This window comes from Bubalus bubalis, chromosome 18, assembly GCF_019923935.1.
Source record: "Bubalus bubalis isolate 160015118507 breed Murrah chromosome 18, NDDB_SH_1, whole genome shotgun sequence".
Taxonomy (NCBI): Eukaryota; Metazoa; Chordata; class Mammalia; order Artiodactyla; family Bovidae; genus Bubalus; species Bubalus bubalis.
In genome coordinates this window covers 61,706,123-61,733,248 of record NC_059174.1, presented here as the reverse complement: position 1 = coordinate 61,733,248, position 27,126 = coordinate 61,706,123, and the positions used below count along the sequence as shown (strand labels likewise).

General features: G+C 43.9%; 1 protein-coding gene and 1 pseudogene across 6 annotated transcripts; both read right to left on the bottom strand.

Annotated features, from left to right (window-relative positions):
• Positions 1-383: 383 nt before the first annotated feature.
• On the bottom strand, positions 384-25,359 carry LOC123330165 (vomeronasal type-1 receptor 4). 6 transcript variants are annotated; one of them, XM_044930902.2, is made up of 4 exons: positions 23,260-25,359; positions 22,920-22,975; positions 22,605-22,671; positions 17,808-19,811 (listed from the first exon to the last, which is right to left on the bottom strand). In XM_044930902.2, exon 4 carries the CDS (start codon positions 19,656-19,658, stop codon positions 18,750-18,752), a length of 909 nt encoding a protein of 302 aa, XP_044786837.1. In that variant the 5' UTR covers positions 19,659-19,811; positions 22,605-22,671; positions 22,920-22,975; positions 23,260-25,359; the 3' UTR covers positions 17,808-18,749. The 6 variants fall into 6 exon arrangements, 3 of the variants coding, with proteins under 3 accessions (XP_044786837.1, XP_044786838.1, XP_044786839.1); XR_006640279.1 differs by lacking the exon at positions 17,808-19,811 and adding an exon at positions 384-1,149 and having other exon boundaries at positions 22,920-25,359; XR_006640280.1 differs by lacking the exon at positions 17,808-19,811 and adding an exon at positions 384-1,149 and having other exon boundaries at positions 22,961-25,359.
• Positions 13,407-14,467, bottom strand: LOC123330205 (annotated as a pseudogene).
• Positions 25,360-27,126: the final 1,767 nt, after the last annotated feature.

The following is a 27,126-nucleotide window of genomic DNA, read 5'->3' as shown; positions in this document are numbered from 1 at the left end:
TCCTGATCCCAGGATCGAGCCTCCATCTCCTGTGTCTCCTGTGTTGCAGGCAGTTTCTTCACTAGCTGAGCTATCAGGGAAGCCCCCATCCTTAATAAAACCTCACTTATTCCAGAAATAAGTCAACATTTGATGGGATTAAGGAGGTGGGACGTAAATAAGGAGGAAATGGGAACCATATTCAATAAAATCCCCTTGCAGGGGAGCTGAGTGGCATTGGGGGCACGTGGAGGCCACAGGCGAACCTAGTGGACTTGAGGTGGGTCCACCTGATGGAATTTATTCTTCACGTCTCCGATTTCTCCAAAAGACAGATTTCAGAGACAAGGTCTGCAGTATGGAGGCATTTGTTAATTCAGCAAATATTCTGGAGGTCAGCTCAGTGCCAGGCAGTGTGTGTCCATTTAGGGGCACTGGACAGAGGACTCTGTCCTGAGAGGAGTGAACTGAGCCTGGCAGGGTCTTCTTCATTTTCTTTATCACCACAGCTTCACATTTTAGGCAAGATGGTGACTTTTCCCCACTGACTTAATCAACCTCTCAGGCCCTGCCAGGCCTCCTCTCATGGCCAGGTGGGTCCTTCCTGCTGGGGTCAGAAGGCTCAGCAACGTGCAGTAGAAACTGAATGTGGCCTAGTTCAATGTGCACCTGAAATGAATGTGTGTTTTTCAGCTGTTGAATGAAACTGATTGCATGCACACATTTTTACTCTTGAAACAACTCTTGTTTCCATCATATAAAGAACCTCCATCACACACTAGGTTACACTTGCAGAAAATTAAAAGAAAACATTTGGAAATTGCTCTGGGAAAAAAAAAAAACCAACAATAATTGAAATAGAAATAAGTCCGGAAACCACAACACTACTTCTGGAAATGTAAGCTTCTCTCATACAATTTGTGTTAGTGATTCATGAACTGTAATTCTCTGCTGCGCTTTTGCGCCACGTGGGCAGCAACCGGGGACGTCCCGGCCACAGCCACGCGCACTCGAGAGTTCTCTCCCCGCGCCTCGGGGGTCGGTGTCACTCGCTTTGCCTCGGATTCAGCGGCCGGTGTCACTCGCTTTGCCCCGGATTCAGCGAGGACCGCCAGTGCCCAGACTCACAGGGTAGATCCTCAGGAAGCTCTGGTCGTCCTGGCTCGGATGCTGTGCAGAGAAAAACAGACACAGCGGCTCCGCAGCGGGAACTTTGAGTGAATGTAAAGATATGGGACCCCTCACCAACGTAGTAGAAGGAAACGACCCCGACATTCAGGAAGACCCCCGCTCGGTGCAGGAAGGCTCGGTGCAGACGGAGAACACGGCTCCTTCTCAAACTCACAGCCCGGAAGCCGCGCCCGCAGTCGGCCGCGTCTCCCCTCGCCGGCGCGCAGTCTCGCAGCCGACGCCCAGGTCCCCTCGGCCGGACCCCGCCTCCACCTCCAGGAGTGGCGCCGGAGGTGAACCGCGGGGAGCGCAGGACGCAAGTGCTGCGGTGAACCTCTCAGGTCTCGGCTTCTTCTGCTGCTTGTAAACCCACGCCAGACAGATCTCAGGTCCTCAGAAATGATGAGGTGCTTGGTGGCCGTGTCAACGTCCAAGGGCACGTCCACGGCGGGGAGAAAGGTCAGCAAGTAGGGACACTGGACACTGCACTTCCTGCCCTCTGGGGGTTCACGTGGCTCACTCACTTCACTTCCGTAACGGCACTTCTCACCCAAGCAGAGGGTTCCTGACCCCTGACCCTGATGAGATAGTTCCACGTATAAACTGAATGATTAAAGAGATACAATTCCATGTATAAACTGAATGATTAAAATTGAACCGGTCTTTCTCATTCATGTCCATGTTCTCTTTGCATTAATTGGATTATTTGATTCAAGACTTTTCTTCTGTTTAGAACATGATATGCATCCAAAAAAAAAAAAAAAAGTCCCTGGGTGTTGATTTTCCTCAAAATTGTCCAATTGAGACAGACTTTGTCAAAATACAGACACTGAATATACACCTGAATGGTGGTGATTTGATGTGTCCCAGAATAATGTTGAAATAGTCAGGTATCTTTTTCTTCTTTTTGCATCTTCCCTCTCTGTAAATGAACAACAAGCAATTGCATTCCAGTCCTTCCCATTCTCTGAGTTGTAGAAAATATAAGAAGATGTGTCAGAGGTCTCTGGATGAGGGGGTTAACTCTGGAAGTCAAGACGGAGGAAGGGATTCTTGTGGACACGGGAAAGGATGGGCTTGGATAATGTAGTGATTCAGACCCAGAACTTGATGCGGCCAGGCTCAGAGGGCCCCGGGGTGGAAGGACTAGCTGCATTGGCAACATCTCCGCCTAACCAAGCAATGAGGAGGGGGCCTCGACCCGCCTGTCCTGATGTGACCGTGTGGATGCGGCCACATTTCAGTTCAGTTGCTCAGTTGTGTCCGACTCTTTATGACCCCATGGACTGCAGCACGCCAGGCCTCCCTGTATCACCAATTCCCAGAGTTTACCCAAACCCATGTCCACTGAGTCAGTGATGCCATTCAACCATCTCATCCTCTGCCGTCCCCTTCTCCTCCTGCCCTCAATCTTTCCCAGCATCAGGGTCTTTTCAAATGAGTCAGCTCTGAGTATCAGGTGGCCAAAGGATTGCAGTTTCAGCTTCAGCATCAGTCCTTCCAATGAACACCCAGGACTGATCTCCTTTAGGATGGACTGGTTGGATCTTCTTGAAGTCCAAGGGACTCTCAAGAGTCTTCTCCAATGCCACAGTTCAAAAGCATCAATTCTTCGGCACTCAGCTTTCTTTATAGTCCAACTCTCACATCCATACCTGACCACTGGAAAAACCATAGCCTTGACTAGACAGACCTTTGTTGGCAAAGTAATGTCTCTGCTTTTGATGGGGCCACAGGAGACTCAGAAATAAACCCTCTGCCGCAAAGGCCGACGACTCTGCTTGGCTCCCTCCTCACACGGCTCTTTGGGAGATGCTGAGACTTTCTGACCGTTGGAGAGAACATGCAGTTTTCCAGGTCCCTATCATAAACACGGGTGTGCACAGAGCAGGTGGAAGCACACTCAAGAGGCTGAGCAGCTGGCTGCTTTCCTGATGACATGCAGGCTTGAAGGGGCACCGGCACACAGTCATCACAGCCCACGGATGATAGGACCCCTCACAGGAGGAGGGCACGGGTGGAGGGGATGGAAGGAGCCTGGGCACTCTCTGCACAGCTGGGGAGGTCAGCTCTGGCATTCGGAGCTAACCCAAGAGACGCAGCTGAGCTGTGGTCATTACCCTTCCCTAGGAGTCCTGAGCCGGAATCAGGCACCTTAGGTCCCAGCCAGGGCAGGAGCGCAGGAGACAGGACTGAGACCTCCGGTCACACAGCACACGCTCCTTTCCCTTCGGCTGGGCGTTCGTGCCTTCAGTACGCCCTGTCCACTCGTGCTGTGCAGAGTCACCTGGGGCTTTGCCACATCCTGTGGGAGGTGCTCCGTCACTCAGTCATGTTGGACTCTTGGCAACCCGTGGACTGTAGCCCACCAGGCTCCTCTGTCCACGGGATTCTCCAGGGAAGAATGCTGGAGGGGGTCGCCATTCCCTTCCTCCAGGGGATCTCCCCGATCCTGGGATGGAAGCCACCTCCCAGGCATCTCCTTCATTGGCAGGTGGATTCTTTATGACTAGTGCCACCTGCGAAGGCCACACAGGACTAAGGCATGGCCTAAATGTATCATTGCTTAAAAAATAAAAATCTACAGATAGCTCTTACCTACACCTAATGGAGAAGAACACTTGCTGGTTGGAAAGAATAAACATTTTCAGGTGGCAGAATTCAGCGAGGCCCTCAGCGAGGCCTTAGCTAGCTGAGCGCTGTTGAAAAGGCGCTTTGCCCCGGGCGATTGTTGGTTGGGGCACGGTACACAGACGCCTCACCTCAGAACTTGCGGATCCTTGGGTTCGTCTGGGGGACGGCTCTCAGCTGGGGCTCGAGGCCTTGACCTTGCACACTAGTGCTCCCAGCTGCAGCACGTGCCTGAGGTCAGTCTTCTGGGAGACCACCAAACAGTTGGGGCACAGCAAGCCCTCCGCACCGGGCGCCTTCTGCAGCGAATCCAGGCAGCGGAAGCAGCAGCCAAAGCTGCATTTCAAGTACCTGGGGTTGTCCAGGTACATTAGGCAGACCACACATTTACTCGCTTTAAAGAAGTGTTCAGCCATGGGTCCTCTCTGGGGAAACGTGCCTGAGACGAGAATTTCCATGAGCTGAATGGATACTAGTCCCTGGGGCACTTTTTTCCCCAGAATTTTTGTCTCATAGAGAATATGACTTCAGTCATGTCTGCTTCTTTTGCGACCCCATGGATTGTAGCCCGCCAGGCTCCTCTGTCCATGGGATTCTCCAGGTTAACAGTACTGAAGTGGGTTGCCATTTCCTTTTCCAGAGGATCTTCCCAACAGGGTGATCCAACCTGAGTCTCCTGCGTTGGCAGGTGGGTTCTTTACTTTTGAGCCACCAAGGAAGCCTGATAGATAATATAAATCTCTACAATTTAATTTTTTTTGGCTGCGTGGAGGATATTATGCACAGTGAAGTCAGTCAGAGAGAGACAAACACTGCATGATATCACTTTTATGTGGAGAGTAGAAAACAATACAAATGAACACATATGAAAAACAGAAACACATTTACAGATAGAGAAAAAAAAATGCGTGGCAACCAGAGGGGAGGTTGGGTGGAGGGCAGTACTATAGATTAACAGACAGAAATTACTATATGTAAAATTGATAAACAAGGACCATACTGTATAGCACCAGGGATGTACACCCATTACCTTGTAATAACTTAGAGAATACTTTGAAAAAATACTGAATCACTGTGCTGTACCTCAAAGTAACATATTGGAAATCAGCTAGTCTTCAATAAAAAAATAAGACTAATAGGGATGCTAGTGTCAAGGCAATAAAGAGTAATTTGTCTTTTAACATAAAAAACCCAAAAAGATTTAAAAAATGATGTTGCAATGATGACACTTTGCCTTTTAACACTGGTTAGATTTATCTGCTTCTCCTTTGTTTATGTGCATACTGGAAAATGAACTTAGAATCACACATGTGGGTCACCCTGGACTCTCCACCTGTCCAAACTGCATGTGGCAAAAACTCACAGAGGAACTTGAGAGGTGGAACCAGTCTGTGGCTGAAACTTCATCTCACAGAGTCTACCAAGCTCTGATTAGACTCAGGATAATGAAGATCAAACCAGTCAACCCTAAAGGAAATCAACCCTAAATATTCACTGGAAGGACTGATGCTGAAGCTCCAGGACTTCGGCCACCTGATGCCAAGAGCCAACTCGTGGGTAGAGACCCTGATGCTGGAAAGACTGAAGGCGGGAGAAGAGGATGACAGAGGATGAGATGGTTGGATGGCATTACCGACTCAATGGACATGAGTTTGAGTAACCTCCGGGAAATAGTGAAGGACAGGGAAGGCTGGCATGGGGTCACAAAGAGTTGGACACGACTGAGTGACTGAACAACAACAGTGAAGACTTTATTACTTCTCCAGCCTGGATACTGAACATCTAAATTCTGCCTGTTCTCCTGGAGGTCCTTGTGTCTCCAAGTGCACGCACCGTGCCTCAGGTAACTCTCCAGTTTGAATACATTTACAAATCCCTGCCTTCTGTAGAACAGAAATATAAGAATGAACGCTCCTAAGACAGACTTACCTCTCTCAGCCAGGTCCAGCTGCTTGCCCCCTCTCACAGCTCAGTTCTGTAGTGAGCCACCTCCAGGGGCTTTTATAAGGGATGGCTTCTCCCATCTCACGCCCTTCTTTGCTAATCCAATCAGGTTGTGATTTAATTCTGGCCTTAGGTTTCTTTATCCTCCAGTCATACAGAGATTTCACACACACAAAAGAGATAATTGTATCTTGAAAGTGCTATTTTTAATCTAATAGGAAACAAATATTGCCAATTCAGTCTGTCCTAAAGGAAATTCACCCTGAATATCCATGGGAAGGACTGATGCTGAAGCTGAAACTCCAATACTTTGGCCACCTGAGGGGAAGAGCTGACTCATTGGAAAAGACCCTGATGCTGGGACAGACTGAAGGCGGGAGGAGAAGGGGATGACAGAGGATGAGATGATTGGATGGCATCACCGACTCAACAGACATGAGTTTGAGGAAACTCCAGCAGATAGTGGAGGACAGAGGAGCCTGGCCTGCTACAACCCATGGGGTTGCAAAGAGTCAGACACAACTGAGCAACTGAACAACAACAAATGATATCCAAATAGCTGTCAGAAAAAAGTTTTCTGTATTTCCTGTGGAAATTTTAGTTCAGAGTCAAAGTTAAATCAGGCGTTAAAGGGACCATTGAAGGTGCATCAGGGATTTCATTATTTCCAACTGGGCTGGTTCCTCAGTGCTTTTTCATGTCTCCAAAATACCGTGTCACCAATGGATCAGGAGTCTGTTTTCAAGGACCTTAAATTCCATGCTTCTTTCTAATTATATTCCTAGGTCTTTTTCATCTGTGAAATCCCCCATTTTAGGCCATCTTTTCAACCTCAAAATCCTTTGTATCCATAATGTCAACATGATGGCACAGGTAAACGGTCAATTTTATTGGAAAGTTTTGTTGCATTTTACTGGAATGCAGAGGGGCTTCACAGGTGGCGCTAGTGGTAAAGAACCCACCTGCCAATGCAGGAGACATGAGAGGCGGGGGTTCCATTCCTGGGTTGGGAAGATCCCCTGGAGGAGGGCATGGCAGCCTACTCTAGTATTCTTGCCTGGAGAATCCCATGCACAGAGGAGCCTGGTGGGCTAGAGTCTATAGGGTCACCAAGAGTTGGACACGACTGAAGACGGGACTAAGCACGCACCCATTGGAAAGCAGCCACCTCTGTCTGCATATTGTCTAAAGAGACCATGTGGCCTGTGAACCTAAAAATATTTACTATCTGAGTCTTTGAGTAAAAGTTTGCTCCCAAGAACTAGTTTGTTGTACTTTGTGAGAATTCCAGCGCCCACAACCCACCCCATCTGAGAGTTCATGGTGCCCCAGCCCCTGGGACAATCCCACACTCCTCAGGCTTTTCACTGAGAAACTGTTCTTCCTGCTGTCCTTCGTTTCATATTGAGTATGTTTTCATGCTTTTGTTCTCATGCTAGGGCTAATTCTTTGTTTCAGCCATGTTATCTTTTTTTTTCTGTTTGAATATTATTAGAATTTCCAAGAGTACTGCTAAAAATTTCTCCTTTAAATACAATTTTTATTTATTTTAAACTTAATTTTTACTGGAGTATAGTTGCTTTACAATGTTGTGTTAGTTTCTATTGAACAGCAAAATGAGTCAGCCACAAGGACACACATATCCCCTCCCTTAATGGATGTTTTCAAGCATACAAACTGTAGACAACAGGGTAATCATCCACTCACCCACCCATACCTCAAGCTCCTTGTCTACTTTTAAGCATCATCTACCTTGAGCAGATCCGGCAGTTCTTTCCACTGGAGAGTTTTTACTTTTTGGCTGTGCCATGTGGCATGTGGGATGTTAGTTCCGTGATCAGGGATTGAACCCACGCCCTCTGCATTGCAAGCTCAGAGTCTTATCCACAGGACCACCAGGGACGTCCCTCCATTGGAGAATTTAAGTGATAATTATATCCTGGCTAGGGACAGTTTGGTGTTAGTGTTAAGAGATACAACTCTGAGGCATTTATGGGGGGGAAACCCTGCAACAGTTACCACCAAACACTCAAAGGGGAATGAGAGGAGAAGCTCATGATACAACTGTGGCTGAATCACTTATGTGCTGCCTTCTAGAATGTTCCAATCGACAGCTTCAAATCTTCTCACTCCAGCAGAAAAGGTAAGTTGAATCAACCATCATTAACTCCAAACATTATAGAGAAAAATGATAATTATTTGAGAGTGTGCATAAGACAGAATGTTAAAAAAAAGGCACCGTAGGGTATGTGGTTGGGTCCCTGCTCTGATGCCTACATCCGAGCTGTACCTACTCCATTCTCTCTCTTAATCTCACTGTTTGAATAGCAAACATCTTCTGGGGACCTGGGTATTCACAGTATGAAGCTGACAGCGTGGAGCTGATTGACATGGAGAGGAGGGGTGTGCACATGTCTGTGTCGCTCTGCCCTGAGCATCTTTGTCTTCAGGGGCTGAAGTGGGAAAGATGATGCCAAACAAGGGGATTCTAGTCCTGCTGCTGATGCAGAAGAATTCCAGGTCTCTCGTGTTCACATGTGTATGTGTGTGCATGTGTGTGTGAGAGAGAGCGTAGGATGGATGCATAGTTGGGCACCCTCTTTTCTCTTACACAGAGTTAACTGTATCTGGTGTTGGGTGGAGGAGAACTTTGTGAGGTGATGAAAATGTTGTGTTGTACAGAAATATGTCACTATGGAGCACCTGGAATGAGTCTAGGGCAAATGAGGAGCAGAATTTTAATCTTACTCTGCTTGAACTTAGATGTAGGCAGCTCCACGTGGCTAGCCCAGGGACTGGGAGAAGTGGAAGGTGTCTTCCCTTGCAGTGTGGGGCACCTGGCCCAGCAGATGGTGCCAGAGCTCCAGGACAGAGAATCAGGGCTGGTGTTGCTGGTGGGGCGGGAGGAGGCTGGAGAAAATGCTAAAGCCTGGGATCCACACACTTGCAGCTGCTCTTCCCGGGTCACAAGAGATTATGAAATACAGGAACTAAGCTTCTTAAAGGGTTTCCCAGGTGGTGCTAGTGGTAAAGAATACACCCATCGACGCAGAAGATGCCAGAGATGCAGGTTTAATCCCTGGGTTGGGAAGATCTCCTGAAGGAGAAAATGGCAACCTGCTCCAATATTCTTGCCTGGAGAATCCCATGGGCAGAGGAGCCTGGTGGGCTACAGTCCATGGGGTCGCAAAAAGTTGGACACGATTATGCATGCACCCACACAAGCTTCTCAGAACTGTTTCTCCTCTGTCTCCTATTTTCTCTCCTTCAGGGAGAGACACACACTCCCTCTTGCTCACACACACACCCTCACCATCTTACTCGTGGTCTCAGTCACAGTCTCTCTACTGTGCTTCCCAATATGCACACCCTCTCTTTCACACACTCTCACACACCAGTTCTGCTGTGTGCTTTGCAGGAGTGCTAGTACAAGAACAAAGAGGAACTTCACTGCTTCTGGTTCCAGTAAAATGGTGTGTGGAACCGAGACAGACCCGTCTGTCACGACCACATGAGGATGCTGCAGAACCAGCACCAGTCCTTAGCTGGCCCAACACGGCATGTTCTCTAGAGACGGGAAAGTGCAGAAAACTGGCGCAGCCTTTGGGTGGCATGATGTCAGGACTGAAATGAACTCCACCAAAACTGGCTTAGGGGCCGAAGTAGTGTGATCTGTTGAATCCAGTTACAAGAAAACACCAGAGAATTTTTAAAAGCTAGGAAACAACTATATTTTTTTTCCTATGGTGGTTTCCAATCACGTTCTACCTACATCATTCCTTCTACATTTACTCATTACTATTATATGTATCTAAGTTTAAATCCTGACTTTGCCATTCTAAATATAACTGAATTATTTTTTTTGTACAGCTGAGGCTAACACAATATTGCATGTTTTTATTTTTCTCAACACCAACACATTTTGTATTGGGGTAAATCTGATTAACAGTGTTGTGATAGTTTCAGGAACAGTGAAGGGATTCAGCCATACATGTACATGAATCCATTCTCCCCCAAACTCCCCTCCCATCCAGGCTGCCACGTGACATTGGGCAGAGTTCCATGTGCCATACAATAGGTTCCCATTGGTTATCCACTCTAAACACAGTAGCTAACACAATACTGTAAATCAACTATACTTGGATAAAAAAATGTGTATGTGTTGAGTGTAGCTAAGTATGTCTGCATGTGTGAGTGTGTTCATGAAACCGAATTATGAGCTGTTTGTGCTGAGAGGCCCCAGAGCAATGACACAGTCTCGGCAGTGTGCAAGCTAGTAGTGCACCCTGGCTTCTCAAAACTGACTCCATTCGAAAGAATCTGTATTCTTTGATGAAAACATAAAAAAATAGCAAAAAGCATTACAAGACCTGTGGAATTATACTATTTAAAAGTTTTTACATGTTCTTTGAAAGGGTTGAAAGCAGTCGGGACAGACTATGATACTTTGGGAACCCATATACAATGGCTACCACAAGCAACAGAAAGTACTTACACCTTAACACTATCAAAATAAATTTTTTGCCTTAGAAAGGTGAAAAAGATTTATGTATTAAAGTGAAAAGATATCCTTGATATACTGTTAAGTAAAACAGGAGGTTTCAGAAGGATAAATAAGGCTTGCATGCATGTGTGCTCAGTCACGACAGTCGTGTCTGACTCTTGGCAACCCCATGGACTGTAGCCCGCCAGGCTCCTCTGTCCATGGAATTTTCCAGGCAAGAACACTGGAGTGGGTTGCCATCCTCTCCCAGGGGATCTTCCCGACCCAGGGATCGACCTGAGTCTTTTGCCTTGCAGGTGAATTCTTTACCGCTGAGCCACTGGTGAAGCCCTAAACATGGTTTAGTTTCCTCTCATTCAATAACTCAATGTGAATTCATTTTTATTATTTTTCTATTCTTTTTCAAATTCTTTTCCCATTTAGGTTATTACAGAATATTGAGCAGAGTTCCCTGTGCTATACAGTAGGTCCTATTGGTTATTTATTTTAAATACACTACTAAAATTAGAACAGATATAGAGAACAAACATATGGACACCAAAGAGGGGAAAGGGGGGTGGGATGAACTGGGAGACGAGTTGACGTATATACAATGTTAAATTAGATAACTAATGAAAACCTACTGTATAGTACAGGAAACTCTATCAGTGCTCTGTGGTGACCTAAATGGGAAGGAAATCTAAAAGAGAGGAGATATATGTATAGCTGATTCACTTCTGTGCAGCAGAAACCAACACGACATTGTAAAGCAACTAAAGACCAGTTCTAGGACATGGAAGCAACCTAGATGTCCATCAACAGATGAATGGATAAGGTAGTTATGGTACATATACACAGTGGAATGCTACTCAGCTATAAAAAAGGAATGCATTTGAGTCAGTTCTAATAAGGTGGATGAACCTTACAGAGTGAAGTAAGTCAGAAAGAGAAAGACAAATATCACATATGAATGCATATATATGGAATATTGGAGAAGGAAATGGCAACCCACTCCATTCTTGCCTCAAGAATCCCATGGACTGTAGCCTGTCAGGCTCCTCTGTCCATTGGGTCACAAGAGTTGGACACGAGTTAGTGATAAAACCACCATCACCGAGGAATCTAGAAAGATGGTACTGATGAACCTACTTGCAGGGCAGCAATGGAGACACAGACATAGAGCAGAGAGTTACGGACACAGCGGGGGAAGGAGAGGGTGGGAGGATTTGAGAGAGTAGCAGTGAAACATATACATTACCGTATGTAAAACAGATAGCCAATGGGAGTTTGATGTAAGATGCAGGGAACCCCAAGCTGGTGATCTGTGACAACCTAGAGGGGTGAGATGGGGAGGCAGGAGTAGGGGGGTTCAAGAGGAGGGGACATATGTATACCTATGGCTGATTCATGTGGATGTATGGCAAAAAAATCATAATATTGTTAAGTAGTTATCCTCTAATTTTAAAGCTCAGGGCTGGTGCACTGAGATGACCCAGAGGGATGGTATGGGGAGGGAGTTGGGAGGGGGGTTCAAGATGGGGAACACGTGTACACCCGTGGCAGACTCATGTCAATGCATGGCAAAGCCAATAGAATATTGTGAAATAATTAGCCTCCATTTAACATAAATAAATTTTTTAAAAAATAAAGAAAATGTTGAACTATTAAAAAATAAAAAATTTAAACAATTTTAATGGTATATTAAAAACAACAGTCTGTCACAAAACAAGGGGGGAAGAAAAACAGAGAGAGTAAAAACCTAAGAGAACAGATAGACAACTGAGACTAGAGGAGAGCTATACATTTAAGTGACAACTATAAAAGGTGGCAGTTTTTACTCCTTCTTTCATATGACTTCATCCATCCAATCAACCAGATTACTGAGACTCAACCATATAAAGAACATGCAGCTTTCAAGGTGAAGCGATCCATTGAAGAACACTGATTTTCTGTGTAAGACTATAGCTGACTGGAGAAACATGAGTTAAACAAAGATTCAAGGTAATACAGAACACCTTCTCCTTTTCCCAGTTTTTAAACAATCTTCTTCACTGAAATAAAATCTCTGTCCATTCTGGAATAATATTTATCTGGACCAAATACTGGATTATGTGCCAGTGTATTTCAGGTATTATTCACAGTAACACTGAGATAAAATTTGTGGAAATACTTTAAATATTTCTTTATAAAGGAGATTTATTCCAGACGGTTGGATGGATTGAGGGAGAAATCGGTTTCCTCAAAAATCTGAAGTATCCTTTTCAAGTTGATATAATTTGATGGGTGGACTATCAAATATACCAGTGCAGCACCTTATTAAACTGATCTTCCATGTTCGTTGGATTTTATGTAAAAATTTGGTACTTATTATAAACATCAAAAAGTACAAATGTTCAGTTGTAAAATAAGTCCCAGGGATATACAATGGCACCCCACTCCAGTACTCTTGCCTGGAAAATCCCATGGACGGAGGAGCCTGGTAGGCTGAAGACCATGGGGTTGCGAAGAGTCGGACACGACTGAGCGACTTCACTTTCACTTTTCCCTTTCATGCATTGGAGAAGGAAACGGCAAGCCACTCCAGGGTTCTTGCCTGGAGAATCCCAGGGACAGGGGAGCCTGGTGGGCTGCCGTCTATGGGGTCGCACAGAGTCGGACATGACTGACTCGACTTAGCAGCAGCAGCAGCAGCATAGTGACTATAGATAATAATACTGTATTGCATGGTTTTAAATTTGCTAAGAGAGTAAATCTTAAAAGTCCTCATTACAGGAAAAATAATTTTTGTGTCTGTGTATGGCACCCCACTCCAGTACTCTTGCCTGGAAAATCCCGTGGACGGAGGAGCCTGGAAGGCTGCAGTCCTAGGGGTTGCTGAGGGTCGGACACGAGTGAGTGACTTCACTTTCACTTTTCCCTTTCATGCATTGGAGAAGGAAATGGCAACCCACTCCAGTGTTCTTCGCTGGAGAACCCCAGGGATGGGGGAGCCTGGTGGGCTGCCGTCTATGGGGTCGCACAGAGTTGGACACGACTGAAGCGACTTAGCAACAGTAGCAGCAGCATGAATACAGCAATTTGTTCTTACTGAGGTGATATTTTGCAACATATACAGGTATAGAATGGTTATATTCTACAACTAAAACTACTAAAACATTTTATGTTAATTATATCAATAAAAACGGCACTGAGTAAAGAGTCACAGAATAGAGTGATCTCAGGTATTAGTGAAGCTGTCTGCTACACATTTGCACTTCAGCCGTGACTTCTGACAACATGAGAGCAGAATCTAGGAAATCTAGGATCCCTAAGGATAAGCAGAAAGGGGCTAAAAGTGCGGAAACATGAAATCAAAATATGAGTGGTCTGTATCAACCATAGATGAATACTTGAGAAGGAAGCGAGATAAAAAGAAAAAATGGAATTCAGTATGTAAACGATGACAAAGGTGACCACCAGCATCAGGATGCTGTGGGCGGCTCTGGTCTCTGGGGGGCATCTGTGGTGCCCAGTGAGGGGTGTGAACATACTGCACCTTCTGGCGGTGTCTGTGCAGAAGCACCATGGAGCCACTGGACTGGACCATGAGGCCAAGAAACACGGCATCAGAGATGAACCACAAGTAGACAGAGCCATCAGCAGGACCTGAGGATGAGTAAAACCACACTCCTTGGTTATCAGTACAGTTGTGTGTGTTCTGTGGAGCAGCGGTTTTCAGAGGAACAGTGATGCACATTAAGAGACTGAACATCCAGCAGGTGCAGCAGGAAGGACCAGTGACCTTGGGGGCCCTTCCTCTGAGCATCATCCACTCTGCTCTCCTCGGGGTGAGAGTGAAGGACTGATAGGTTCTCAGGACGCAGGTGGAGCACAGGGCGGTGCTGAGAGCCGCTCTCCGTAAGTAATACAGAGTTTACATCCAAGACTAGACAGGGGGTTCTTTGACACAAAAGTTGCCATTGTGTGGAGAATGCCAAGAGCGAGAAGAACCAGGACACTGGCCACGGCCATGTGGGTGAGAATCACGTATGTGGATATCTTCTTGTGGCCAAGCAAGATTGGAGAGATGCTGTAGAGGAAAAGGATGGCATTGACCAGAGCCCCAACCACCATCTGTAACTACAAGATAGTTTTCAGAACCATGTCCCCTGGGATTGTCAGGGCATCTTTGTGAAAAGACATGGAGAGGACGCCAGAGTGTCCTGGAGCAGAAAAGAGGCTGTGCTAATGATGACATCAGCAGTCTTCTTTCAGAACCAGCACTGGAAAAGAATTCTCAGAATAAAAAAGAATTCTTACTCTTCTTTCTTCCAAGAAAGCAGATACTTTTATACTCTATAGGAGGGGCCCAACTCAAAGAACAAGCACATAACAGCTGTATTATTCACCAGTACTGTTTTGTATTTATATCTGTCTCCCATGACTTGGGAATCATGTCTGTCTTGTTCAGCAACATGGTTGATCTCTGACAGGTGTTAAATAATACGTACTGAGTATATGAATATGTGACAGGAGATAGAATCAAGGATATAGTCTACCACCCACAGAACTCATGATTATCCTGCCTATGGTAAAAATGTATTAAGAAAATAAAATGCAAAAATATCACTCAGGTTATAAGAGTGTCCAACTAATTTTAACATGGCTGCAATCGAATTAGCTGTCAACATTGGAGAACTCATGTATCATCAGAATTCCTCTACCCAATATAACTTAAGAAATCAGTCATGGATTTCTGGTTTCTGGTTTTTCATGCACGGAGCTTGAAAGTCACCACTCTGTTCTAACAACAAGAAAAAACACTGAACAAAGGAAAAATTCTTTGATCTGTAAAAAAGGTGAGAAAACTGGGGGCATCACTGCCTCAAAGACTGAAGACTCGGACAGTGAATAGAGGGGATCAAAGCTTATGGGGGCAGAGACTCACGATGGAAAGAAACACCTTGGGAACAAGACCTGGGGCAGGAAAACATGCACTCTGTCCTTGGGTTGATGGGGGCTCAGTGTGTAGAGCCTGAGGGTAGAAACTCCAGGAAGAACAATTGCATTGGGTTCTCCAGAGTTTTGTGGGTTAAAAATTATTACCGATTAGAAAAAATAGAGAGGGGACATTAGAATACTTTAAATTGATCATAGCAACTATCAATTTACAATTGGTTCTTGGGGACCAGTTTCCTAAGCTGGGAAATAGTCCTGAGTTCATCCTTCTGAAGCCCACAGAGCAGAAGTGGTACAGTTAATCGTCCCCACTGTGCTCCTCTGCAGGGAGTTGATGCACTGTGGCCAGCGGACTTGTCCACAGTTCAGGTACATGGGTTTGAGAAGAGAAGGCAGGCAGATAAGATGACCACTGCCTCTTTAAAGTGTTCAACTGTAGTTCCCATCTGCAGAAAATATGCATGATAATGATTTAATGTGTTGAATGATTATTCATCCTTGGAATCTGCCCCCACATATTTAAACACATAGAGTTACTGTGACCCTACTGTGTGCCGTCCCTAGTACTAGGTGATGAAAATGCAAACAGAAATAATACTCATGGTCCTGGCTCTGAGATATGAAATGCTGGTTTCATATGAACCACATGAAGGATGGTGAAAGTGTCCACATCTGGGTTGTCCAGTGTGGAAGCTCCAGTCCCCTGTGGCTACTGAGCTCCTTAAGTGGGCTCATCTGAACTGAGAGGGGCTGTGGGTGTAACACACACACTCAATTTCAAGAAAGTATTAAGACAGAGATTTTAAACCATCTTGTCAAGAACTATTCAGAACTGATTACAACTTGAAATGGTAATAGTTATGATATTAAAATAATTGACACTGTAAAAAATTGACACAACGTGGCTACATGTAAATTTATAATCATAATCGACCTCTATGGACCAATGTCTTTTTCCATTGGGTGCTGCTGGTCAGACTCAGACCTTCTGCCCCTCAGCTGAACCCACCTGGCTGTGGCAAAGCACCTGGCCCAGTACGTGGGGCTGAATCAGTCAGCAGGGGAAATGCAGCATCTCAGGCAGCCTGAGAAGCCTTCTTCAACATCTTTGGAAATAACGCGACATTATTTTGTCACGTGAACATTTATATTCTTCATGCAGATCAGCTGTATAACCAAGAGAAACTCTTATACATATTCATCAGAACACATGTGTAAGAAAGTTCATTGCAGCATGTCTCACAATGGTAAAAAGCCAGAAAAGACTCAAATACCCATCAGCACTAGAATAAGTAATGAATGGAATATTATAAAGCAGTAATAATGAGTGTTCAACATTACTAGTCATCAGGAAAATGCAAGTCAAAACCACGATGAGATATCACCTCACATTTGTCAGAAAAGCTATTATTAAATAGACAACAAATAACAAGTGTTGGTGAGGATGTGGAGAAAAGGCAACTCGTGTGCACCGTTGGTGGGAATTAAACTGGTGTGGTCACTGTGAAAAGCAGAATAGAGATTCCTCAAAAAATTAGATATGGAACTACCATTCAATCCAGAAATTCCAATCCTGGATATTTTTCCAAAAAACAAAAACACTAATTCAAAAAGATATGGACACCTTAATGTTCATTGCAGCATTATTTACAATAGCTAAGAAATGGAAACAATCCAAGTATCTATCAACACACGAATGTATAAGGAAGATGTGGTATACAAAGGAATATTACTTGGCCAGAAAAAGAATGAAATTTTGCCATCTGCAACAACATGGATGAACCTAGACCTATTATGCTAAGTGAAATAAGTCAGATAAAGAAAGACAAATATCGTGACTTCACTTACATGCGGCGTCTGCAAAAGAAAACAAAACAAACAAGATCAGACTCATAGAGGCAGATACTCTGGTGGTTTTCAGGAAGGAGGAAGTTGGAGGTTGGATGAAACAGATGAACAGATGAGACAGATTAAGGCACAAACCTCCAGTTCTGACATGAATAAGTCACTGAGCTGTAACATAAGGAATACAGTCAACACTTTGCAGAGAGGAGTGGTAACGGGAGTTGCGGCGATCAACTCATAACGTAAATAAATGTGGAATCACTATGATGTACACCAGAAACAAATATAACATTGCATGTCGACTATAATTAGAAAACAAAATAAAAAAGAGAGGAAAAAAAGAAATCCTCTTGATCCATATCCTTTCAACACTTGGTATTACCAGACTTGTTGCATTAGAGACAACTACCTTATCACAGCAAAAATCATAGCATGAACTGTGGGTAATAATATGTATAGAGACTAAGCATTTATAAAAGCAGTGCCATAAAACATTACAAATGTGTGGAACTGTATAGTCTAAGAAATTCCTACATATTCTGTAAAATGGTCAAAAGTGATTCTGAGCAGAATATAAACACTTTAGGAACTCATACAATAGCTACAAAAATCAAACCAATAAAAAAGTAGTTATACCATAACACTATATACTTTTCAAATGGAATGCAAAAAACAAAACATTAGACTATCCAAATAAAAGGCAAAAAAAGAGGAAAAAAAACAGGAAAAACTGAAAACTAAGATCCAAGTTTCTGATTTTCAGTGATGAATAATAAACACTCAAGTGACAAATATAAAGACAGTTTTTACTCCCTCCTTCATGTTACTTAATCCTTTCAATCAACCAAATTTATTGATGGTCAATCACATAAAGAAAATTCAGGTTGAAAGAAGCAGCAACCCATATGAATAACATTTATTTTCTGAATTAACGCTACAGCATACTGGAAAGTACAAGTGAATAAAGGTATATGGTAATACAGAAGAACACCTCCATTTTCTGGATTTATTATCTTCATCCATGAAATAAAAATTTCCATCCACCCTACAGTAATATTTATCTAGACAAACATTAGATTATGTGTCAATGTACATCAGGTATTAGATGCAACATATGGAAAAAATAATTTGCAAAAACTCCTGAAGAAGGTTTCTTTTAGAGAGCTGAACTGGCCATCAAGGAAATGATTTCCTCAAAAAGAGCTTGTATTTTTTTAATGATAAATTTCTTTCTTTTAAAATTATTTATTTATTTATTTATTTTATTCTGGGCTGCACTGGGTCTTTGTTGCTATGCCTGGGTTTTCTGTAGTTGCTGTCATGGAGGCTACTCTCTAGTTGCAGTGCGCAGGTTTCTCACTGTGGTGGCTTCTCTTGTTGCAGAGCACAGGGTTAGGGCTCTAAACCTGTGCTCTTTGATTTTTGTAGCCATTGTATGAGTTCCTAAAGTGTTTATATTCTGCTCAGAATCACTGTTGACCATTTTACAGAATACGTAGGAATTTCTTAGACTGTACAGTTCCACACATTTGTAATGTTTTATGCAGGCTTCATATCAATCAGACACTGTGGTGACCATTTTGCAGTACATATAAATACCCATTTATCATGCTGCATAACTGAAACTGACATTATGTTATATACTAATTATACTGGAGAAACACTATTACTGAGGAAATAGTTACAGAACGGAGTCACTACTCTCATTATCGAAGCTGTCTACTATACATTTCGCACTTTAACAATACATTTTAATAATTTAGGAGCAGAATCTAGGTGCTCTAGGATCCCTAAGGAGCAAGAGGAAGGGGGAAACAGTGGGAAAACATGAAACTAAGACACTAGAGGTCTGCAGCAACCATAGACGAAAATCGTGAAAAGCACTAATACAAAAAGCAAAAATAGAATTCAGCACATAGAAGATGACAAAGGTGACCACCAGCATCAGGATGGTGTGGGTGGCTCTGGTCTCTGGGGGGCATCTGTGGTGTCCAGTGCGGGTATGAATATACTTCATTTTCTGGTGGTGTCTGTGCAGAAGAAGCACCATGGAGCCACTGGACCAGATCATGAGGCTAATAAATATGGCATCTGAGACAGACCACAAGAAGGTAAAGCCTGATTTATGACCCAAGGACATGCAGAACCACCTGCCTTGAGTATCAGAATAGTTGTGCGTGTCCTGTAGACCAGTGATGTTCACAGGAACGTAGCTATTCACTAAGGCACTGAATATCCAGCAGATCCAACAGGAAGAATCTGTGACCCTGAGGGCTCTTCTTCTGAGCAATGACCTCCCTTCTCTCCCAGGGATGAGCGTGAAGGACTGATAGGTGCTCAGGACACAGGTGGAGCACAGGGTGGTGCTGCGAGCCACTCTGTGTATGTAATATACAAGTTTACACCCAGGACTGGACAGGGGCTTACTTGAAACAAAAGCTGTCATTGTGTGGGGAAGCCCAGAGGAGAGAAGAACCAAGAGATTGGCCAGGGCCATGTGGGTGAGAATAGTGTCTGTGGGTCTCTGCTTGTGTCCAAACAAGACTGGAGAGATGTTTTGGAAGAAAAGGATGACATTGACCACAGACCCAACTCCCATCTGTAAGAGATAGATGGTTTTCAGAGCTTCCTGGCTTGCAGTTCGTAGGACATCTTTCTGAAAAGACATGGAGAGGATTTCAGAGTGTCCTGGAGCAGAAAGGAAGCTGTGCAGGTGATGACATCAGCAGTCTTCTTACAGAACCAAGACTGGGAAGGGACTCTCACTCTTTACTTCTCTTGAGAAAAATGGCACTCTCATATGCCAGATAATCAGTTTTACCTGGAGAACATACACTTGACATTAGTTACAAGTTTCACCATTATAATTTTTTATTTACTCCTATTTACTTGTATATCCTGTTCTCCACCTGTATGTAAGGTCCATGAACTCAAGAACCATGTCTGTCTTGTTCAACAACATTTGATGACCCATCATAGGTATTAAATAATATGTATCAGGTATACGAGTGACAGAAGACAGAGACAAGAATGTGCTCTACCACTTTAGGATTCATGATCATCCCACTTATTACAAGAATGTACTGAGTGATTTCACCAAGATGGCAACACAGAGGCTTGCTCCTCCCATGGATACAGTGAATATATTTACACATGGATCAATTCCTTTGAGAGAAATTCAGGAAATCATTGAATGACTTGTACACATCAGATGACTTTGAAAACACCCACATCAAAACAGGTGGGAACGTCTGGGACACCTGCTCACCATGAGCCCACCTGTAGCACAGTGCATTCCAATCACAATGAAACACGAAACTACTTGCTTCTCTGAGAAGTAAGGGCCTGAACCACGTTAGCTCCCTCAAATCACTTAGCTCTGGTAGCCAGTGTGGATGGGCACTGTGGAGCCTCAAAGGGCTAAGAAAATAAAAAAGTAGCTGTGAAATGACCTGCTAGCACCCACCACGGCCACATCCCCAGGATCAGTGCAGCATGAATAGGCTTTAACACCATCACCCTGCTGGAGTTTGACTGCACTCTCTACCAGCTACTGCCTGAGGATCTGGCATTTAAGCACTGTATCGAGCGGCTGACTGGGAAGCTCTCAGGAGACTGAAAGAACAAGTGGCCACTGCTTCCACATTCTCCCTCAGGTTTGATTCAAAAAATGAAACCAAGCCTTCAGCTTGTGCCTGGAAGGAACCTGTCCACACACATCTCATGCCCCAACCTCTGTGGCTGTCCCTGAAGGGGTGGACCCTCTAATAACCCACCCCAACAGTGAAGGGTACTTAGCCTACTGGAGTCCCACAGGACCATGTTATGTAGAATTGAAGTTTTCATGGTCACACATAGACCTACAGAGAAGGGATGGAAAAAGATAGTCCATGCAGGTAGAAACCAAAAGAAGTAGGGATAACTATAGTCATCTCAGACAAAAATAGACTAAAGGGCAAAAACTGTAAAAACAGACAAAGGAAGTCATTATATAATGATGAAAGTATCCATTCATTAATAAAATAGAACAACTGTAAATATTTGTAAGCCCAACATTGGAGGACCTCAATATACTAAGGACTTGTTCACATAAATCAAGGGGAAAAATATACAACACACAGTAATAATATGGACATTAATTTCCTAGTCTCAGCAATAGATTAATCATATAGAGAATCAATAAGGAATCATTGAACTCAAACTATACATGAGACCACATGAACTTAACAGACTCACCAACCATCAGCCACAGAAAATATATTAAGTGTATATGGTCCATTCTCCATTCGTCTTAACATATTAAAGACTGAAATCATTTCAAGCATCTTTTTCAACCACAATGATATGAAACTACAAATTATTAAAGAAAATGGGATAATTCAATAATAAGTGAAAGTGAAAGTGAAGTCGCTCAGTCGTGTCCGACTCTTAGCGACCCCACGGACTACAGCCCACCAGGCCCTCCATCCATGGGATTTTCCAGGCAAGAGTACTGGCGTGGGGTGCCATTGCCTTCTCTGTTAACAGCGGCTAGGCATATTATATTTACTTGGAGCTGGTATACTTGTGTGAAGATTAAACTACATGGATGAAATGAAAAATCAAAAATAAAACATCTTCAGAAAATGACAATGGAAATACAAGATAACAAAACTTATGGGAAGCAGATTAAGAGCTAAGTTGATAGTGATAAATGTCTATATGAAAAAGGAAGAAAGGTCTCAAACAAAATAGCTTTACACCTCAAGGAACTACAAAAGAAGAACGAATTAAGCCCAAAGGAAAGAAATTGTGAGGTTCACAGCAGAAATACAGACGTAATTCAGAGAAGTTGTGTTTGGCTCCAAACCATAGCAATAAATTCAATGTCACAATATAGTGGGTCACACAATTTTTTGGTTTCCCAGTGCATATGAATATTACATTTATACTATGCTGTAGTCTATTTAGATCGCAATAGTCATCATCATGCTGGTGCACAAGACAAGACTCATATAAGTTCTCACTCACCTCAGAGCATCTAAACAATAAAGCAAACATTATCATATCTAAAGCAAGAAACATAATCATAGTGGGGACTGCAATACTCCCACTTTCATCAGACAAAAAATCAACATGGAACTGTTGGAGTTAGCTACGCATTAGAACAGTTGAACTTTATGGACATAACCAGATCAATTTATCCAAGAGCAGAAAAATATACATTCTTCTCAAGACCACAGAGAACATTCACCAGATCACATCACATATTAGGACTCAAGCAGGTCTTTTTTTTAAAAAGTCTTTATTGAATTTGTTATAATATTGCTTTTTTTTAAATGTCTTGATTTTGGCCCTGAGACATGTAGAATGTTAGACCCCTGACCAGGGATCGAACTCCTACACCCTGCTTTGGAAGGTGAGGTCCTAGTCACTGGAACGCCAGGGAAGTCCCCCAAACAAGTCTTAACAGATTTAACACCGAAATCACATGAAGTGGCTTTTTCCCACGGTAATTATATGCAATAAGATGCCAATAACAGCATGAAAGCTGGAAAATTCACACATATGTGGAGATGAACAACCACTCCAGAACAAACAGTGGTCAAAGAAAATCCAAATGGAAATAAAATACCTTGAGATGCAAGCGTGAGTGGGAACACAGCAAACCGAAGGCTACGGGAGTCAGCACAGGCTTTGTTCTGAGAGAGATGGTTTAACAACAAATGAAATTAAGAAAAAAAGATTCTAATAATCAACATACATTATACTAGAAAGAACTAAAACAAACAAACAAAAAAAAACAACCAAAAAATCACATAAAATACCCCCCCCAAAAAAAACCCCAAACCAAACCACCCACCCAAAACTAAGGCAAAGGTTAGCAGATACATAAGGAAAAAACAGTAGAAATGAATGAAATAAGAACCAGAAAAGAAGTAGAAACTACCAAGGAAACTATGAGTTGGTTTTTGAAAGATAAACATTCACCTCGTCACTGAGCACCTGCAGCAACGTGAGGAGGAAACAGTGACTTGGGGCACCTAAGGCGTTTCTAACCCCACCGCCGCCCTCCTTCCGTTTCCCACCAGAGCGGAGCATTGCTTCCGCTCAAAGCAGGAAACGCGTCCTGGCCTCCCCTCCCAGCTCCTAGTGGCCCCTCTTCCCGCCACTTCAGTGGTCTCGTCCTTCAGGCTCAGCCTCCTGGCTCCACCTGCTCAGAATCACCTCAGGAGCCCCTCCGTAGTCACAACTGACTCACTCTCTTCACCTCAAGATGAGATTCATACCTTTTTGTTCGTTTCCTTCTCTCTGCTCTCTCTTCCTGATAAATCGAGAGCTCTTGGAAACAAGAAATACTATCCTGGCAGATGCAGAGGCCGCCGACGAGCACCGTGGCTCCCGGCCCTCTGGGCCTTTCGCGGCGGCTCCTCGTGCTGGAGCTGCTGTGCGCCGCAGCCGGGACCAGGCACCACCTCTGCTCTCGCGACAGCTCCCAAGACAGGACGTGGACATTCACCTCAGTTCTCGCGACAGCTCCCGGCCCCGGACCTGGATGCTTGTCCCTTCTCTTGCGTTAGCTCCCTGAACGCGGGCCTGGACACGTGTAGCCGTGGTCTCAAGATTGCTTCGGAGGTGCGGGCCTGGACACGTGCCCTGACCATTGCGTGGAGAGCTACCTCTTGGCAGGTGGAGCTGGACAGTGCTTGGACTGCGCGTCCTTCCCCGTGTGAGCACACACGACTTCTACCTACTCTGTATCCCCGTCCAGCCTCCTTCAGGCTGCGGTGGCCCATCCTGGGGGTACCCTGAGCCTGGTCCTCGTGATGGAGCTGCTCCATGAATCCCATTGAACTTTCTTTATTGGCAAAAGCTCGAACATGAGTCTCATGCACAGTGAATCCTCATAGGATCCTCCCTGAAACCCCCCTCATTTCTCCCTACATCACGGCTCCTCAGTCACATCACAGTGACTCCTAAGTACATGCAGTTCCCTTCATCCTCTTGCATCTCTCCTCCCATACACATGGCCCATGATTTCCTTTCTATGGGGCTGAGTATTTATTGGGGTGAGTGATGTGGTCATAGCTACTGTTTGCCATTTTGTGGGACACACAGAGGTCAACCCCACAGAGGAGGTGCCTCCCTGACACCATTGTGACCCAGAATTGCAGAAGGACACACTTGCCCCCACACAATCCATGACACCCAACCCCACACAGTCACACATGGGGCACCACCACAGCCAGAGTCAAAAAATGAACCCGCAGAGGATGCCCTTGTGCTGTGAGAGGAACACACATTCCACTGCTTGCCGACCCTAGGGAGCCTCTCTGCTCCCACAGGCATGGGGGGACCAGTGTGAGCAGGTCACTCTCTATGTAACAGGACAAGCTGGAAGTAACCTTTCTTAGAAGAAAACAGAGAACCCATAAAAGCCTTGTTTTCCAGCAACTTTTCTGATGACACAGCTGTGCTTGCACACACACAAAAAACTATTTAAAGGCAGTTCTGTCTCTCCTTTGGTTCTGAGCACTTTCTGCTACAATAGCGTCCTCATTTTGTCTTGGTTTTCTTTTCTTTTTTACTTCTGTGAATAAAAATGCTTACAATACAGTGGAAGCAGCAGGAATTAATTTTGTTGTGTTGACAGAGGAGTGTGTAACTCATCACAGGTGAGCCCTGAAATCAGAGCTGCTGTGTAGCCCAGTGCTGAGGGAGAGCCGAAAATGAGCTGCTTAGAGGCATCGTCATGAGCTGTGGGCAACAGGACTGAAGGAGCCTGGAATAAGGTCCCCGGTGGAGATGATCTGAGAAAGGGGGCAGGGGGACTCCTTCCCCTACAAGCATAGATCTGTGAGGTCTGCTACAATGAGAAGTCTTTGTTAACAACAGGGAGGAGCTCAGTGGCTGGATCATCCAAGACTTGGCAACATTCCAGAGACCACATCCCTCCTCTCTCATCTTTAGAGACTCTAGGGCACAGGGATCTGCGGTGGGCCACCTGGCTCTGCTCCCGGCCTAAGACACTCCCCAGCACACAGCCACCCTCCACCCAGCAGAACATGGATGTGGATGCTCAAGTGAGGCCGTGTTGCCCCTGTCCTGCCCCGTGTGAGTTAAGTCTTAAGTCCCTCTCCTGCTGGAGGCAATGTCTCTTCCAGTCTTTGCCCTGAGATTGAACAGAAGGAAGCACTCACCTGGCTGGTCTTTGCTTCAGAGCTCTGTGCAGGGACGTGTCACTCAGGATGAGCGCCGAGCACCTGAGGTCATGGTTATAGCGACGGTGTTTGTAGCCTTGGTCTCTCCACAGAGATTCCATTATCACGTCACCTGCTGTTTGGGTGGCACTGACTGTACGGGGAGTCTGGGGATTTCCAGTGAGGAGCAAATGTTATCCCCAGTGTAAATCACCTTCCTTCTTGGGTGATTAAGGACACCTTTTGAGAATCAATGAAAAGATCTGAATGGGCAGTCCAATAGCTGGCCGAAAACTATACACCAGCACCCTACTACACAGTAGGTCATTATTAGTTACCTATTTTATATATAGTAGTGTGAAAATGAAGCAGATTTGAAATTACCTCTAATCAATTATTTAAAAAAGAAAAACAATTCATAGGCATTTAATTCCTTAGTGTTTAAGAGGAGGTTGTTGCTAAGTATACCTTTATTATTGATCATGTTTTATTAGCTTTTTATATTCTCTAATAGGAAAAACAGTAAAATTATGATATTTTTAGATAAACGCTGAAACAATTCACTCATAGTAAAACTAGCTCCTTAATATTAGTTAAAGGAAATTTTTCAAACAGAAGGCAAGTTATACCAAAGAAAAAAACACAAAAAAGAACTACATGCATTGGAAAAGGCAATCATATTGATACATGTATAAACTATACTTTCTCTTCATTTCTTATTTTATATAAGACACAACTAGTTCATGACAGCTACAATCATAGCATTAATTGTCAGTAATTACATATATATATACACAGTACTGATGGATCCATATGTGATGTCCAAAATATCACTGAAAAATAGTTATACCTTAGCACGCTGAGTTTTTAAATTGGAACTTAAAAAATAACACAACAGAAAATGACCCAAAAAACCCCAGAAAATAAGACAAATAGAAACAATCTCAAGTTTGCAAAATGCAATCATGAACACTACGTATTCAAGTGACAAATGAAAAAGAAGACAGCTTCTAGTCTGTCCTTCAGATTATGTCATCCATCCTATCTATTAAATTTATTGCGGGTCCACCATGTAAACAATCCAGTTTTAAAGAAGAAGCAAGACACTGCCTAACATCGATTTTCTGTGTAACACTATAGCATACTGGAGAAATAGGAGTGAACTAAATTTACAAGGTAATACGGAAGAGCACATTCTCTACTTTCCTGTGTGTTATCTTTATCTAAGAAATCCAATCTCCACCCACACAAGAGTAATATTTATGGAGACCAATGTTGGATTCTGTGCCAATGTGTGTCAGGTATTAGCCACAACACACGGAGATAAAGCCTGTGGAAACTCTTGAAATGTTCTGGAAGCAAGGACATTTCTTTCAGAGTGCTTCATTGGCTAAGGCAGAAATGGTTTCCTCAATAATGGTTTGTACATTTTTCGAACTCATAATTTCATGGATTGACTTTCAAATCTCCTAAGTGAACCTTCTCAGTTCGTTGGAAATTCTGTAAAAATTTGGTATTGAGTACAAACATTAAAAGCTATCAACATCTAGTTATAAAACAAGCAAGTCAAGGGGATATGGTGTACCACATGGTGAATATAGTCAATTATATTCATTGCATACTTGAAAAAATAATCAAAGATCATGGCATCCAGTCCCATCAGATCAGTTCAGTTCAGTTGCTCAGTCATGTCTGATTCCTTGTGACCCCATGGACTACAGCTTTACCAGGCTTCCTTGTCCATCACCTACACCCAGAGCTTGCTCAAACTCATGTTCATCGAGTTGGTGATGCCATCTAACCATCTCATCCTCTGTCGTCCCCTTCTCATCCTGCCTTCAATATTTCCCAGCATCAGGGTCTTCTCCAATGAGTCAGTTCTTCCCATCAGGTGGCCAAAGTATTGGAGCTTCAGCTTCAGCATTGGTCCTTCCAATGAATATCCAGGACTGGTTT

Coding starts and splice junctions, on each gene's coding strand:
- LOC123330165 (XM_044930903.2), bottom strand. CDS start 19,658: ATGTCTTTTCAGAAAGATGTCCTACGAACTGCAAGCCAGGAAGCTCTG.